Raw genomic sequence first — 17,848 nt, 5'->3', positions numbered from 1 at the left:
TAGAACATTCCCATCTAAGTTATTTTTCTGAGGTAGCAAAGCTGGTTGATAATTTGCCTGTGATGATTTGCTTGCACTAATGTGAGCTAAACTAGGAAAGAAAGTCAATGTTGCCAAGGTATTTAAAAATATAAGTCACTTTGCTGACATGAGTAAGGACATGCTTGCCCCCTCATACTGTTATGGACATTAATGGAATTACAAAAAGCTTTTTAATGTCGTTCTGGAAAATATTTTTATCTTTCTGAAGCTTTTCGTTAAGTGGCTGAACAGGATAAATCAGTAGTTTTATGCTGGGTAAATACCGAACAGCAGTAAAGCATATGCAGGGAACAATGGAAGCTGCTAACAACACAAATAATACCCTGTGATAAATATCACCGGAGCTTATTCCCTTGTTTGTGAGAGCAGGGGAGAAAATTTATATTCTCGCCAGGCTGAAGGAGAGAATTTCTTTGGATTACGGATCACTGGCATGCAGAAAATTGCGTAATTAGGTGGACTGAATCAGAGACCCAGCAAAACACTTGTGAAGTGCCACACAGGTTTTGTGCGGTATTGGGCAGAAGATTGTCGTGTCTGTTTGCCTGTTAATCACTTGTCCAGCTCCTTTTTATAAGCACAGTGTGGGAAAGCTACCCCTGTACAATTCTGTCTCTATTTTCCCCCTCCCCAATATTTCATGTAGCAGAAAGACCTAAGTGGATTCTTATTTCCCTGGTCCAGTTGGAGATTTGTCAAGCTTTCAAAAGCCGGCACGATATCACAGGTGCTAGATCACTCTGAGTATTTTTGGGGAGAAAACAGTGTTTAATGCCCCGTTTTTAGTCTCTGTGTCAATAAAAATCTTTCCGTCACCTTGGGAAGGTTTCCATGGTACCAAGTTGTTTTCTGATTACTCCCTACTGGAATTTGTCCGCTTGCTGTGATGGGAGAACTTGTTTGTCTCTTGGTGTTTGTGTTGCAGGCACAGCTTTGGGCAGATAACTGCATGTGCATCTCTAACAACTGTTGCTAAACTGGATCCTGCTAAACTGAACTGGATTCAATTGTTTTGCTTTATGATTTGACTTGGGAGCTGTTTCTGTTTTGAGATCTTTTTTTATGACATCTGTGGAATTTCACTTTATGAAATTGATAATCAGGAATCTTCAAGTTGACTTACTGTGGTTTGCAGTCATTTTTCTAAAAGTTAGTATCATATTTATTTTTTATAATTCACTGTATGAAACTCAGCTTTATTATAAACTTGTATATGAAAGAGTGGCTTGTTGGGTGCTCTTGTTTGGTTGCTGCAGTACAGAGCTCCTAACCAGTGCCTTAATGAATTCCTCTCCCACATGTACAGGACTACAGCCAATTAGGAAATGTTCATCTGCCAACTCTACATTTTCTTCATATATGTCTTTACACACTGGGCTCCTACCAAGGGGCTATGGGATGTTTTCCTGTAAGAAAAAGATACACAGAGCTTAAATATCTTTTATAACAGAAATAAAATATCTTTTCCTCAAGCAGTGGTATGAGATTTTGCAGCTATTGGGGAAGAAAAGTCTTTTCAGCAACAAATAGCAACTAGTATGTTATTGAATAACATAACTGAATGCATCAGCAGTTTTCCTTGGTAACTGGTGACTAAAATGCCTTCATGTTTGAATTATTAGCTTGTAGGTTATGTCATTGCATTATGGGTATAGGCATATCTCTTAAGGTTAAAACCTTTAGGGCATTAAATGACATATCTGAAGAGGGCACTGCTTTGTTTTTCTGTGATTTTTTTTCCATTTTCTGCCAAATGAATGGTATGCTTGAACTTGGAGAGATTTTTTACCAGCTAATTCTCACTAACTGCCACTGAGAATTGCACCAGTCAAATCCGGTCCCAGACCCATCAGGTTAAAATCATATGATTCATGCCAGGATTACTGGAATATTCTTCCTCTGTCCAAGTACATAGATCAGGAAGAGGTAGGATTGACAAATCCTTAGATATTCTTCATGAGGCATGATGTCATTTCATCAAGGAGATGATGCTGAATAATTTTTCTATGCTTATATAACAGAGGTCTGATTTTGAATTTTGTGAGTGGGAAATGCATAGCATTCTCATATTGCATAGTAGGTAGGCACTTGCAGATTTTTATTTTTACTGTGTATAATGTACGGTGGGTATTCAAGTTAGCGTATTTAAAGTAGGTTATTATGTAGATTTTGATGTTTCCCTTCTGTATCTTCTTCCCAATATTGTGTAATGAAGTGTACATTTTCAATACTCATTTTTTTTCGTTCCCTCAACTCTGATGCAAGGCAGAATGGCATGGGCAGCCTTTAAAAATGAAAGAACAGCATTACAGGTTCACTATTAGCAACCACGTAAACTGAAATGAAAAATCTTAGACCAGTTTCCGAAGTACATGTGCAAAGGTGTTCTGATCTGAACGTTTGGGGAGTTACTAGTAGCATTTGCTTGTTCATTTAAATCTCTTCCACTCACAAATTTATCTTTAAATAAAGTATGTTTTATTTAATTTTGATATTGTAACATTAATCACTTACTTCAGTTATTTAAGATTACAGAATAAGTTGTTTATAATAAAGAAAGGAATCCTAAGTGGAGCCCTGCAAACCCCAGCATTTTCTTGTGTTGCCCATCTCCATTGCTCCAGGAAGGTGAGCCCCCAGCTGTGAGAACAGGGCTGGGTGGCTGGCTGATGCAACAGAACTGCAGCACATCAAAGTGCAAAGCTGCTATGGTAACTGTAATTGTCATAGCATCATTAGCACGTGTCAATTTGGAGTTTTATTGAAGTTATTGTTCTTTATGGTAATATGCTGATATGGCAAAATGTATGAAACAAATTCCATATGAAATTTCTGGCTTCTTATATTCTGTGAGTTTAAATGTGTTGTCTTGGCTGGTGAAACATTCGGATTCTTATGTGGAAGTTGAATGAAGAAGGCATCTACTGGGGGAGGGGGAAATAAAATTCAGCTACTTACCAAATGAGTAACTTACAGCAGTGCATGATACGCATGTAAAACAACTGCTTTTTTATTGACTTCTGTGTACAGCACAGTGTTTAATGAATACAGGAAAAAAATCACATTTAAATTTTGTGGCTGCTTTTATGTCTGAATTTCCAAGCTCTTGCTCATGTAGCCCATAAAAATATTTCAAGCAAAATGCTCGTTTTTCTTCCATTTTATGTATATCTTAATGGGTGTACTTGAAAGTGTTTGGGGATATATTCCCACTGGAGAAATGAGTGAGTTGTTAGCAGCTTTATGGATTAGCCTGATGACATTCTTGCCTAGTTTTCACAAGCATGATCATTCTGGGAAGGTGTTTATTGATTATGCAGTAGTAATCAAAAAAGATGCAGCCTGTAATGATCTGTTTTATTTTCTAGTTTTTCCAGGGCCTTGGTTTCATCAATATTTGTTCTTGTCAACAACAGTGGAATGAATATCATGCTTACGCAGTTTTGTTATGCATTTGGTCTGAGAGGTTGGTTGGAATTGTAGCTACTTAGAGTAGTATTACTCAGCTGCTGTGAGGTTTTTCTTTTTCTAATGATAAAAAGAGTCCATATATTAAACTGATCTTGAAACTGATTCTGTGACTTTACTAATTTACGTATGCAATAGAACAGATTTCTAACACTAAGCCTGTCCAGATCATGATTTTGAAATAGTTAACCTTTTGAAACACAGCTGCGAAGTATTATGGTAAGATTTATTTTGGTATTATTTCTAAGATTTTACTATTACGCCCTACTTTTTTGTTTACAAGTTACCAACAGCTTCTTTGCAGTGTCTCCTCTTGGATGCTCAAATCAATAAAATACTGGATTGCATCAAGTAAGAAACATTACGTGTGTCATCGACTATTATATAAACCATTGCACTACATATAAAACCCCAATAAAATTACTACAAGTGCTGAAAGCTTGCATGTAAGAAGTAAGCTTTTTTTTTTTTTTTTTTTTTTTAAATATGAGCTCACAGTCGTGCTGCAATCTGTACCTGTACATGTTCATCACACAAGTGACATCTGGAATGTCAGGTAATGTCTGTTTTGATAAATCACTAGGAAGTTCTAAACTCTTCGAGTTCTTTGAGGAATTAGCTCCCACTAGGCAAGTATATTCTCTATCAGAATGTGATAACTCAAGTTTGCCAGCTTCGAATGCTGGTCCTATTTAGTCCTGATTAAATTTACATTTTATTTTAAGTTACTTCTGAATTTGGAGGAACCGGTTCCAAAAGCTGTAGGGAAATCAGCATTGATTTGTGCTGACCTAATGACTGTTAGGCACTTAGGAAATGAGTGGCAAAGTACTACTGAGGCATGAATTTGAACTGGTATTTGAGGACAAAATTTTCATTTGGAAAGCTATGTAATTTTCTTGCCCTCCTGCTTTAAGAAAACACACACAAAGTACACCCCTACCCCCAAACAGCAGCTAAGCCTCCTTTCATCTTGTTTGCCCAGGACTGGTGTTTATGTATGCACATGCACATCCTAAATATAAAACAGGAATGTGTTGGTTCGAAAGGAAAATAATTATCCAGTTTCTAAGTGAAACGAAATTGTTGTTGGTGTGAATTCTTTGAGTAACTTTTTTGTAAAAGCATTGACGAAATTCAATGCTAATTCTTCTGTGAAGATATGGTGCTAAGTCTATAAATGTATCTGCTGGAAAAAAAGAAGGAACGGCTGAGGAAAACAGCCTGCTCCTTAAGTGGTGTGATTGTTTCTTTTTATTCTTTGTTAGTAAAATGCCCTTTAGAAGGGCAGTAGGCCTTATTCTTACCTGTATGGTATATAACAGTTTTTTCACTATTTCAATAGATGGTCAGTTTTGAACTAGATGACTAATTATTCCTTGACCTACTAATTTATTTGTGCCTTGAAGCTTGCTGTGGATCATGGGCTAGTTTGCCCTGGGTGATGCGACATTTTTCAGTCTGCGAGATTTATGGTCTCCATTTGAAGTATGCATCCTGGCAGTCCTGATTCAGTGCGTCTGATTTTATGCAATATGTTTGTCACTTTTTTTTTTTAAGCTGATGAAACAGGCAAAAACGTTAAGAAAAGTAATGATCTTTTTTTTTATAGTCATTGTTCTCACAGACTAAAATATTATGGGGAGTCATCCCAGAGATTATCCCAAGATGGGATGAAGGAGGCTGAGCCAAGGTTCTCAGAGAAAAGGGTGGTATGGAAGGCAGGGAGAAATAGGAATAGTGAATGGTTGACAAGGATTAGATGATTTGTTTGCGATTACAGTTGAATTTATAGCTCTCCTACACTGCCAGTTTGTACAGCTCTTAAAAGCAAACCTATCTAGTAGTTTTAGGAGGTGCAACCTGGGCTTCATGTGGAATTGACTAGTCAGGATAGCGAGTCAAATGTTTTCTGAAGTATTTTTGGTTTGTTCTAGTAAGGTGGAAAGAAGTGCATTGTAAATGCTGTAGTATACACTGAGATAATGCATGTGTGGACATGAATGAACTTGCAGTAAATAACTTCCATTTTTTTCTTACTGGTTTGCAGATGTTTAAGGGCTCAGGCACAGGGGTCTGCATGTGCCTATAACAGCATGTCTTGCAGAAGTCAGGGGATTTCTCTGTACCTGAAATAAAAGCATTATTTGAAGGAAATGTACGAGAATGTTTGAAAAAACCCTTAGTCAGAACGTTTTACTTCTTAACTAGCAAAAGCTCACCCAAGTAGTCTAAGGGTTTCAAATCCCCACTTAAGTAATAGTCTATTTAATATTTTCTAGTTTCTCTCTCGAAGTCTCTCTTAAATATTTAATGTTTGCTGAAAACATCTAGGTTTGACTAGAATGGGTTAAACCATCTGCTGTAAAAATGAATGTAAATGCCTTTCTTTGTGTCAAAGGCACTGCTGTTCCCCTCAGGATCTGGCCTGGCTCCTTCATAATTGGGATTTTGTTGATGGCTTCTGTGGAAATTGGTTGACCAGAAATAGGGCAATGTGAATACTGTGGTGTCCTACTTTCCCAGCCCCTGTTTTGCTGCTTTGTCCTTGGAAATCAGTCATGTTTTCTGCACCGCTGCATACGTTTTTTTTTTTTTCGCCAAAGATGCTCTTTTCAATATAAATCTTCCTGTTCAGTTTTGTATTAAAATATTTTCTTAAGGGAGTGCTAAGCTATGGAACTGTACAGTGTACGTTATATGGTGCTACCTGCATGGAATTGCCTGCTCATGTTCAAATGGAGCAGATGTTGATTAGTTCAGGGCACCAATTTACTTTATTTATTTTTAATGATGTCTCTGCATCACCTGGGAGCAGTTGTCTGTATGTCTCTGCAGTGGAACACTGTTAAGCAGCATGGGTGCATGGCAGTGAAACGCCAATAGCTGCTTTTTCCAAAGCCTATCTCAAGAAGCGGCTGGCACTTGCTTTACAGTTCGAGTAATTGTGCTGCTGTTTTGCTTAAGGATCACATGAAACACGGGTGACTTGATGCTGTGATAAGCCAGCTCTGGCCTTACACACGCAGCTTCCTTGCCTGGCTGCTCCGTGGCCGTTTGCCAGCAATCCAACAGGGATCAGGTACAGCCTCTGGTCTGGTACCGAGTACCCGAACCCCACGGGGTCAGCTGGTTGTCAAGCCAGGTAGGAAGATTATATTTGCCGTCCTATGTGTGTATGTTGTTAGCATCTAAATCTGGGGAAATGAAACCATTTCTCTTCTGTTTTATGCTAATATTTTAAATTAGAGGAGCAGCACATAAATAGCACGTAAACATATTTTGTAAAGAATCACAGAATTAGTTACTGAGTTAAATATTATGTTACCAAACTGGGGATGTGTAAAATTACTTGCGTAGAGTTAACAATGACTTATACACATACATGCCCATCTGTGTATAGGGTCTATAGATGATGGCTTAGGAGTAAGGAAGCCCAAAAGTATGCTGACAGCAAACCAAGACTATTTAGGATGTAGAGGCTATTTATCACCCGTGTAGGTTACTTGATAGCTATGAAGCATAACTGAAGACTGGCCAGAGAGCTTATCCTACTATCTGGCAGTAGTGGTCAGAATATAGCCATAAAATAGCTGGCAGGGTTTAGGGCTCACCCGTTAGGGCGTCGTAACGCCCTACACGGGGCAGTGAAACCCGTGCTCTGTCGGCATGTTGTGCTGCACTGAAGAACAGAAGCTCCCCCCAGCCTGATGGCATGCTGCCGTGGGGAGGGCTCGCTCCAGCACCATGTTGGTCAGGTACCTGCTGCCACAGCTCACCTTCATGTACGTGGATTTGTAATGAGCTTGAAGGGTATAACAGGCCTCTACTGTCTATAGCTGTGCCTTTGTAGATTGCCACTGTCGTTATTGTGTTTTTAAGGAAACTTTAAGTAGTGTCAGTTGTCTTTGGGGCAGAAAGGATGTTTTTACATAACCTTTTCACTAAAGCCAGAGATGAGTGTTGACTGTGTACGTTATTTCATTGAGTCTTTTCAGTGGTGCTGCACATCAAGTGTTACAATAGATAGCGAAGGCTGATGTTGTTAGGACATGTGATAGCATCTTTACAGATCAGTGCACCTTTCATATCCCTAATTATCTTAAGCCAAAAAGTATGGGGGGATGCAAATATAAGAGGTAAAAAAAGACTATTGAGGAAGTTAAGGCCAAGCAAATTGCACGTCACACACTTTACGTCTCTGGTTAGCTGAGAGCATGAGACTGTAGGTAGTTTCCATAACACACATTCAAGTGTATTCCTTTGGGGGACTTGTTGGCATTAGTTCAAACATTCTCTAGGCAAAGAAAAGTCTCCTCCTAAGAAAGGACCTAATGAATAATTTACCTGCCATTGCTGTTTCTTACAACCCGTAAGATAATAGCTTAATTGGAGGGTAGTTGCACAAGAAGGGCAATGGCCTCCCATGAGGTTAGGAAGCTCTCTCCCTATAGGAAATTGGTGGTAAATAGGAAGAGGGAATTTGTCCGGGTCTCAAAATGTGTAGGGGTGGAGGAGCAGCTGTGTCACGTCTCTGACTGTGGTCACCACTAACTCCGTGCCCAAGGCGGCAGGGCTGGGGCTGCACTGGGATGGCAGAGCCCCACGGATAAATCCAGTGACCAGATAACATCTGCAGGTAAGGAGTTAACAACATGGTACATCAGGAATATTATTAAGACAGATTTTTTTTGCACTGTTTTATTTTCTACCCAGCTTTCATTTCCAAGCAGCTCCTTGGCTCAGTGCTGTGATACAATTTCGGAATTAGGACAGAGATGGGAAGCCAAATTCCAGGCACTGGATGATGTTGCTGGAAGTGAGATGTTATTTTATTGGCTGGGGCATTTCAGAAACACGCTCAATGTGGTAGAAGGCATTGTTTCCTTTTATATAAGTAACAGCTACGTTTGTGTGAACACTTAGCAAACGTTTAAATGTCTTGTAAGCTGGCACTTCCAGTGCTCTTGCCAAGAGACAAATCTCTATTCCTTGGAGGCAGCACAAACCAAATTAGCTCAGACTAAGCTCTTTTTTCTAACTGTAGGGGTTCTGTCAAATCTGTTTAATACAGAGATGTAGCTGACCCACTTGTGTGTGGCAAGTGGTAGTGACCAGAAAACAGCAGGAGTTTTGGAAATCATTTAATTTATGAACTTTGGTTTTGTGAAACAGTTAAGCAGCAGTTCCTTTTTTTGTCTGTAATACTTGGTTCAGTATGTTCTATCAGATTAAAAATATATATAATGGGGACTGTGGTAGGATTTATTTGAGACTCAAAAGTACCCTCAAGGCTGTGTACATGAACATCTTTTACAGAGGGGAGGAACCAATGCAAAACCAGAATTTTCTTTGGAACTGAGATCATCAGTGTTAAAATAGCATCATTAGTAACTCAGTGGCATTAAATACGTCTGATAAATTTGCACACTAAATGCGTGCAAGGCATTTGAGGGAGCTGACTGGAGAAGGGAGTTGGTCAAGGGATGTCAGGTTGGGAACGGTGGACCTCAGTTGGGGATGTCACACCACCAGTGCACGCAGTCTGAGCTCCTAGCACCATAGGATTGCTTGTTTTGTGCTAGGCTGTTAGAGCTGGCCTGCTGGAGGATGCTCTGGTGCAACCAGCTCCATCAGAACAACAGGGAAAGGTGGCTGAGGGAGGAGGAAAACTGTTGTTGGTACCAAAGAATTCTGCATTCCATTATTTTCAACCACAAGCCTCTAGAAAAATGGATTTTTATTTTGGGTGCACCAGAAGAGATGAGGAAAAAGAAATGTTCTTGCATTAAACCATTTTTGCACGTGCTAACGGCTGCAGAAGGAATGTAATGACTCCCCCACACCCCTGTTTTCATTTATTATTTTTTTATGTTATTAGCAGGAAATGGAAAAATAAGCATTGAGTGAAATGATTAAAAGACAGTGTCAGAATTTTGAGTGTGTTCTAGGCTTTCTTTTTTGTGGCTTAGTTCAGCTGTTAATTCTAGGATCTTTCTTTCCTGACTTGAATCAAGCTGTTAAAAATACCAGTTTATTCCAGGCAAACAAAATTAATTCCTACTGGTATGAGGTTGAATTATATGCTACTGATTTTTCTTTTAAAATACCATTTAACAAAAGGCCCCTGGCAACAAGATGAGGACATTGTACACAGCCGGTTTTCCCTACTTAGTGGCCTTTTCAACAGTCATTAACAAGGGCAAATGAACTGTCTTCCAAGTCTTGGAGACCCCTGAAATCTTGCTAGTACCTCTGTAAATAGACTACTGCTTGAAAAATCTGTTGAGTAATCATAATTTGCTTACATGATGGTGTTTCTAATCATTAGATGATTTAAAAATCCCTTATTAACAACAGATTAAGAACAATTTTCTTTCTGAAACACTGAATAAGAAAAAAAAAAAGACTAAAAAAGATTTAGAAAAATTCTAATTTTTGTTTAATTCTGTCAAATATGCTTGAGTACATTTGTTTTCTTTCTTTGCAAGCAGATACTAATTTGCACTGGAAGATGTAGTTTATAATGTTGCAGAGGATCAGGCTGCCAGAGCTGTTCCCAGTGTTGCTACATGTTATAAATAGTAATGAACTGAGGCTAAGGTAGCTTCTGTGTGCAGGTCATCTTTGTTTGAATATATGGCATGCTCCATGCATACAATAGATACAAGCAAGTACTCATTTCAAAGAGGCCTCACTTGGATGTGTTCTGTACATGCATACTGTTTTGATAAGAGTACAGCCAGCTTTTCAAGGTCTTCTGATGTAAATCAAAGTCAGTGGTAGTAATTTTTGATGTGGTGTCAATCCTGATGATTAGGGAGGCAGCATAGTGAAACTGAACTGTGTTTTTCGACAGAGATTTCAAGCAAACATAGCTTGGCATTTGACCTAAATAGAAATGCATATTCATAATTAATGCTCATGAAAATATTTGTGTAGTAGCAGCACAGTGGTACTGAATAGCAGTAAGCCTGTAATCAAAATGTTGGGAAATTGATGATATTTTGTGGCATAACCTATTTTAATAGGGGTCTGTAAATATTTTGATTTATGCTGAGAACTTTATTTCACTCTGGAAGTAAGGTAGAATTGTTTCTTTGTTTGGTTTGCTTTAATGCACCTGCTGTTTGTGAAAAAGCTTCCCTAATAGTTTAGTTGCTATCTAGGTAGGAGAGAAATTGACTGTAATTCAGTATATCTAAAGAACATCATCCAAGTGGACTTAATATTTTCAGCATACTGCTCTGTTGCTGTAATTATCATCTCTGCAAGACACTAGGTATCCTAAAGGAATGTCAGACCGACTAATTAGCAAGAGACAAGTGCTATCTAGAAGCTGCAGTACAGAAAGGCAAAAACAAGACCAGAAGGGTAAATCTAGTGGGAGATGGATTAAAACACGGTTGTAGTGTATGAATGCATTTGGTTATTTATGATCATTTTACACGTGTAGAAAGAAATGTGTTATTCCACAGTCTGTAAATTTTCGGTTCTGTGTTTTCTAAAAAAAAATCAGGGGTACATCCCTAAAGGTGAGACCCAACCTGAGGTTTACACTTGGATAACAAGCCCAGCTGCAGTGTCAGAGTGATATCACAGGGCATGTTGAAGGCATGTTGAATCTCATATTGTCACATCTACATTTTTTAAAATTTAAATCAGAATGGGAAGAATTACTTCTTAATTTAGGGAGGTTTTACTTATTTTATTGTTATTAGATGGTCAGGTAATGTATTTGTTAACTTGAGTATACTCTGGCATCTTTATGCCCTATCTCGAGGTTTTTTGCTTCCTTCTCTGTGGTAAGGTCATATCAGTACAACTCCCTTTGGCCAGAATTTACCCTACAGTGAGACAGATTGACCATTCATTGCACAAACAGCTAAGGCATGAACTCAAGGATTTGTTTAAAAAATTATCACAGAATCACCTAGGTTGGAAGAGACCTCCAAGATCACCTAGTCCAACCTCTGACCTAACACTAGCAAGTCCTCCACTAAACCATATCACTAAGCTCTACATCTAAATGTCTTTTAAAGACCTCCAGGGATGGTGACTCAACCACTTCCCTGGGCAGCCCATTCCAATGCCTAACAACCCTTTCAGTAAAGAAGTTCTTCCCAATATCCAACCTAAACCTCCCCTGGCACAACTTTAACCCATTCCCCCTCATCCTGTCACCAGGCACGTGGGAGAATAGACCAACCCCCATCTCGCTACAGCCTCCTTTAAGGTACCTGTAGAGAGCGATAAGGTCACCCCTGAGCCTCCTCTTCTCCAGGCTGAACAAGCCCAGCTCCCTCAGTTGCTCCTCGTAAGACTTGTTCTCCAGACCCCCCACCAGCCTCGTTGCCCTTCTCTGGACCCTCTCGAGCACCTCGACGTCCTTCTTGTAGCGAGGGGCCCAAAACTGATCACAGTACTCGAGGTGCGGCCTCACCAGAGCCGAGTACAGGGGGACAATCACTTCCCAAGACCTGCTGGCCACGCTGCTTCTTATACAAGCCAGGATGCTGTTGGCCTTCTTGGCCACCTGAGCACACTGCTGGCTCATATTCAGTTGCCTGTCAACCAGTACTCCCAGGTCCTTCTCTGCCAGGCAGCTTTCCAACCGCTCATCTCCCAGCCTGTAGCTCTGCTTGGGGTTGTTCCGCCCCAGGTGCAGGACCCGGCACTTGGCCTTGTTGAACTTCATACAGTTGGCCTCAGCCCATCGGTCCAGCCTATCCAGATCCTCCTGCAGAGCCTTCCTTCCCTCGAGCAGATCGACACACGCACCTAACTTGGTGTCATCTGCAAACTTACTGAGGGTGCACTCGATCCCCTCATCCAGGTCATCGATAAAGATATTAAAGAGGACCGGCCCCAGTACTGAGCCCTGGGGGACTCCACTAGTGACCGGCCTCCGACTGGATTTGACTCCATTCACCACAATTCTTTGGGCCCGGCCATCCAGCCAGTTTTTAACCCAACAAAGCGTATGCCAGTCCAAGCCACGAGCAGCCAGTTTTTTGAGGAGAATGTTGTGGGAAACGGTGTCAAAAGTCTTACTGAAGTCAAGGTAGACCACATCCACAGCCTTCCCCTTATCCACTAAGCGTGTTACTTGGTCATAGAAGGAGATCAGGTTAGTCAAGCAGGACCTGCCCTTCATAAACCCATGCTGACTGGGCCTGATCGCCTGGTTGCCCTGCAAGTGCCGCGTGATGACATTCAAGATAATCTGCTCCATGAGCTTCCCTGGCACTGAGGTCAAACTAACAGGCCTATAGTTTCCCGGGTCTACCCTCCGGCCCTTCTTGGGTCGGAGGGCATCACATTTGCTAGCCGCCAGTCGACTGGGACCTCCCCTGATAGCCAGGACTGCTGATAAATGATAAAGAGCGGCTTGGCCAGCTCCTCCACCAGTTCTCTCAGTACCCTCGGGTGGATCCCATCCAGCCCCATCGACTTGCGTACATCCAAGTGCTGTAGCAGGTCGCCAACCATTTCCTCATGGATAGTGAGGGCCACATCCTGCTCCCCATCCCCTTCCACCAGCTCAGGGTACCGGGTATCCAGAGAACAGTGGTTTTGCCGCTAAAGACTGAGGCAAAGAAGGCATTAAGCACCTCAGCTTTTTCCTCATCCCTTGTAACTTAAGTTTCCCCCCGCATCCAGTAAAGGATGGAGATTCTCCTTAGTCCTCCTTTTTGTGTTGATGTATTTGTAAAAACACTTTTTGTTATCTTTAACAGCAGTAGCCAGATTTAGCTCCAGATGAGCTTTGGCCCTTCTAATTTTGTCCCTGCACAGCCTTGCAACGCCTTATAGTCCTCGTGAGTGGCCCGCCCTCTTTTCCAAAGATTATAAACCCTCTTTTTTCTCCTAAGCTCGAACCACAACTCTCTGTTCAGCCAGGCCGGTCTTCTTTCGCGCCGGCTCGTCTTTGGGCACGTGGGGACAGACCGCTCCTGAGCCATTAAGATTTCCTTCTTGAGGAGTGCCCAGCCTTCCTGGACTCCTCTGCCCTTCAGAACCACCTCCCAAGGGACTCTGCCAACCAGTGTCCTGAACAGCTCAAAGTCAGTCCTCCAGAAGTCCAAGACAGTGGTTTTACTGGTCCCCTTCCTGGCTTCGCCAAGAATAGAGGACTCTACCATTTCGTGGTCACTGTGCCCAAGACAGCTCCCGACCACCACATCTCCCGCCAGTCCGTCACTGTTTGTGAACAGAAGGTCTAGCGGGGCATCTCCCCTGGTAGGCTCTCTAACCAGCTGCATCAGGAAGCTATCTTCCACACTCTCCAGAAACCTCCTAGACTGCTTTCTCTGGGCTGTGTTGTGTTTCCAGGATATGTCTGGGAAGTTGAAGTCCCCCATGAGAACAAGCGCTGACGATTTTGCAACTTTTGCCAGCTGCCTGTAGAACTCCTCATCTGTCTCCTCATCCTGGTTCGGCGGTCTATAACAGCCCCCCACCAGGATGCTTGCCTTGTTGGCCTTCCCGCTGATCCTAACCCACAGAGACTCAACCTTATCAGTCCCAGCCTCAAGTTCCACAACATCAAAACACTCTCTAATATAGAGAGCCATACCACCACCCCTTCTGTGCTGCCTGTCCCTTCTGAAGAGCCTATAGCCAGACATTGCAGCACTCCAGTCATGAGAGTGGTCCCACCACGTTTCCGTGATGGCAGCCAAGTCATAGCCTGCCTGCTGCACGATGGCTTCCAGTTCCTCTTGTTTGTTACCCATGCTGCGTGCATTAGTGTAGATGCACTTCAGTCGGGCCATTGCCTTCTCCCCTGGCCTTGCCATTGTTCCCCCTGGCACAGCTATCTACCTTGTTCCACATGTTCCACATGACGTTTTCCAGCTCAGGCTCTAGCCTCTCATCAGTGTAACACAATCATTAAGGTCAGAAAAGACCTTCAAGATCGTCTGGTCCAACCATCACCCTGCTACCAATGTCACCCTCAAAACCATGTCCCCACGCATCAGGTCCAACCTTCCCTTGAACACCCCCAGGGACAGTGACGCCACCACTTCCCTGGGCAACCCATTCCAATGCCTGACTGCTCTTTCTGAGAAGAAATGTCTCCTACTTGTTTTGATTGTTGCAGAGCAGTGCTTACACTGAGTCAAGGGCTTTTCAGCTTCTCACACTGCCCTGCCAGCGAGGAGGCTGGGGGCGCATCAGGAGCTGGGAGGGGACAGAAGCAAGACAGCTAACCCCAACTGGCCAAAGGGGTATTCCGTACCGTGCTGGACAATTAATGTGGGGTGGCTGGCTGGGGGATGGGAGGGGTACTGGCTGCTCGGAGATAGGCTGGGCATCTGCCTCTTTCTTCATTTTCTACACAACAACCACAGGCTCACCAATTCTGCTCTGTCAGTTCTTCACTCTTCCTTCTAAATGGGATCTGCTGTGCTATGCTCGCACATCACTTTAACATCTCTGCGCGTGGTGTTTTCCCAAGCTGCACCATAATCCAGGGCCTGGCACTGCATCTGCCAGCCGGCTGCGGAAATGGCAAGAGCAGCGGTTCGCTAGCACCTAACATAACCACTCCTGGGCCAGAACTAGGCAGCTGCTGGGTAATTATCATGAGTTAAGGAACAATTTCTCTAATAGCAACAGCTACCGTAACTGGACTTCCTTAGTACTCTGTCTCAGGCTAAGGGCTAAACAGCTGTTGGACAAAGGAAAAGACTTTCATTTCTAGTTTAGTTATATGAGGGGTTACGGCATATCCAAGAAAATAATTTAACAAAGGTAGTCCTTTTTTTGACAGAGATCTGCACACGTAATACAAGAGCTACTAAGAGGCCAGATGAAGTACGTTTTCACCACACTTCCGCAAAGAAAAGCTTAACTTAATCATTCAAGGGTAAAGTAACCAACAGTCTAACATTTGCAGCATTAGAATGCATTAGCTAGGTGTTTTGTGCTTCCCGGTTTTATTAAGTTTTATTACCAGATCGTGACAAAGTTTGAAAACCAGTAATTTCGGTGATCTGCAATAAGTAATGAAATGAGAACTTAGTTACGATATATCATGACCTCCTTTTTTCCTTTTTTTTAATAGGATCTGTGTTTATGCTAAAGGTTCAAGTAAATGACATCATCAGTCACCAGTACCTGGGACAAGCAGTTGTGGAAGTGTTTGTTAACTACACGAAGACGAATTCTACTCTTACTGGAAACAATGGAGCAGTATTAATAAAAGTTCCCTACAAATTAGGATTAAGTTTAACTATCGTATCATACAAGGATGGCTACATGTTAACACCTTTGCCTTGGAAGACTGGGAGAATGCCAAGTATGTAAGCCTCTTATAGTCCTATTATTAAACTGTGTCTATTGGTAATTAAATTTCTTTCTCTTAGCAGTCTGTGTACTTAGTGTCAACTGAAAATGACTGAAGCCGGTCAAGGGAGGTGATGCCTGTCAATACAGATGTAAGGGTGAATGACCTGATAGATTTGTCAATAATTCATACTGTTGTAAAACTGAAAGTAGCCCTTGTTAACTAAGTAGGTTATATTGCAACTTTGCAGGCATGTTCTGAGCAATTGTTTACTTATATCATCAGCCCTTTGCTGAGTTTATTTTGTTTCTGACAAAAGTCATCTTTTCTCCAGTGATTCCTGGAGTGTCAGTGCTTTGAGTCCTTAGAGCTTCTTTTCAGCAGCATTTCCTCACAAGTTTTCCTTTTTTTAAGTCTCTTAAAAAAGGTTAAGAAAATAACAACAACAAAAAAAGAGGTGGACTCTTAATAACTCTAGCCACTCATATACCATAGAAAATGCACAACACTAGCAAACATACAGCATATGCCATCTGGTCTAACCAACAAAATTTCTGCTCTGGACAACAGAACTCATTTATTTATCCAGCCTTCATGTACTCTTTTTTTTAACTGCTCTATTCCCTATTCTTTCAGAATCAGAGAGCTTATGGGATCTTTTTTTTCAGTTGCACAGTGTAACAGATATTATCACTTTCCACAGTATACTCGTCTGTGACACTTTCGTTATTCCCACAAAGTCAAGCAAATATATGGCTGTTTGAAGATACTGTTCTAATTACTGGAAAATTGTCTGGTAAGTTAATTGTATATGGACCAAAAAAATGTCTACCTTGTGTGATAACAATCTGTACACATACAAAACAAAATTAGCATCTTCATGTTCTCTGTAAAGGGTTATTTGTCAACATTTGTTGATCTTCTATGGAAATAGAAGTCCATTAGGCAGTGGCTACTTGAGCACTATTTTCCACAAGAAGAGATAGATACTGCTTATCTACTCAGGGTCAAAATTTCAGTCACTTGTTTAACTGTATGTTTGTGACAGATGCTGGACTAGAAATACATGACCTTGGAGAAAGTGGGTGAAAACAGATTGCTGTGCTGATTGGATTTCTAGGCAGTAATAAAAACAGTGGTTGTGTTTTTTACCATTGTTAAGACAAAATATTACTCTTTTGCAGATGCCAAATCTCAACCAAGTGTTCAGTTTCAAAAATCTTTAATAAGGCTTCCAACAAATCACCATGTTACAAATGTTACAGCTTATCTGACAGTGCCAGAGCAGTTTTTGAAAGTGGACAGTTTTCTCTATACAACAGGAATACTTCTAAATAGATCAGGTATAGTAAATATGTTATTTAAATTCTTAAATACATTTTTTTAAATATAATGCATCTGAGAAGTCTTGTCACCCTTTAACTTGTTCCATGTAGTATGAGAATATAATATGTGACAACACAGAAATACTCCTTCATTCTGCTTTATATATATATTTATGTATCCGTAGTTCTATGTAGTGCTGAAGTACAGCTGTGGAGTTCTAATGCACAATAATTAGGCTTCTGTATTACTTTCATTTCAAGAAGTTTAGGATTTCATGAGACTGTATCACTAGTCTAATAAACACATTAAAATACGGTTATGGCCAGTGTGTGAATTCAGGGAACCTAAAGAAATCAGTCGAACTGCAGCAGCTGACTTGAGCAATGCTTTTCTGCATTTTGACTAGAATTCTGTTGCTTTGCTGTTGGAGCTTTACTCCTAGCATATAGATGTTATGGAAGCTATATTTTGGCTCATAGACAGTTAATCTGTGTAAACCTGTTGGAGACCAAATAGTCAGTATGTATACAGAGCACAGTTGTTGTAATGCTTTCTGTGATTCTGTTTCACAGGAGAAGCAGTAAGTGATTTCATTAGTTGTTGTAACTCCTCTGAGATGCAGTTGGATCTTTCAGCATTCGTCATTCTATTAGCTATTTCTTATTTACATAAATACAGTAATCTCTGGCAGATTGTATGGTATACAATTCCATGTCT

At 41.1% G+C, this 17,848-nt stretch overlaps 1 protein-coding gene across 2 annotated transcripts in view; it reads left to right on the top strand.

Moving 5' to 3' along the window:
* Nucleotides 1-17,848, top strand: part of FAM171B (family with sequence similarity 171 member B) — a 38,344-nt gene that overhangs the window by 8,026 nt on the left and 12,470 nt on the right. Inside the window, exons 2-4 of one of the 2 annotated variants that reach the window (XM_035571140.2) lie at nucleotides 15,584-15,817; nucleotides 16,509-16,601; nucleotides 16,990-17,148. In XM_035571140.2, coding sequence (XP_035427033.1) covers nucleotides 15,584-15,817; nucleotides 16,509-16,601; nucleotides 16,990-17,148 — 486 coding nt within the window. The remainder of the gene's footprint in view (nucleotides 1-15,583; nucleotides 15,818-16,508; nucleotides 16,602-16,989; nucleotides 17,149-17,848) is intronic. The other variant, XM_035571149.2, reaches the window with a different exon arrangement.

The sequence above is a fragment of the Cygnus atratus genome, chromosome 6, assembly GCF_013377495.2.
Source record: "Cygnus atratus isolate AKBS03 ecotype Queensland, Australia chromosome 6, CAtr_DNAZoo_HiC_assembly, whole genome shotgun sequence".
Taxonomy (NCBI): domain Eukaryota; kingdom Metazoa; phylum Chordata; class Aves; order Anseriformes; family Anatidae; genus Cygnus; species Cygnus atratus.
Note: the sequence above shows the minus strand (reverse complement) of the source record. Positions and strands in the feature narration are given on the sequence as shown.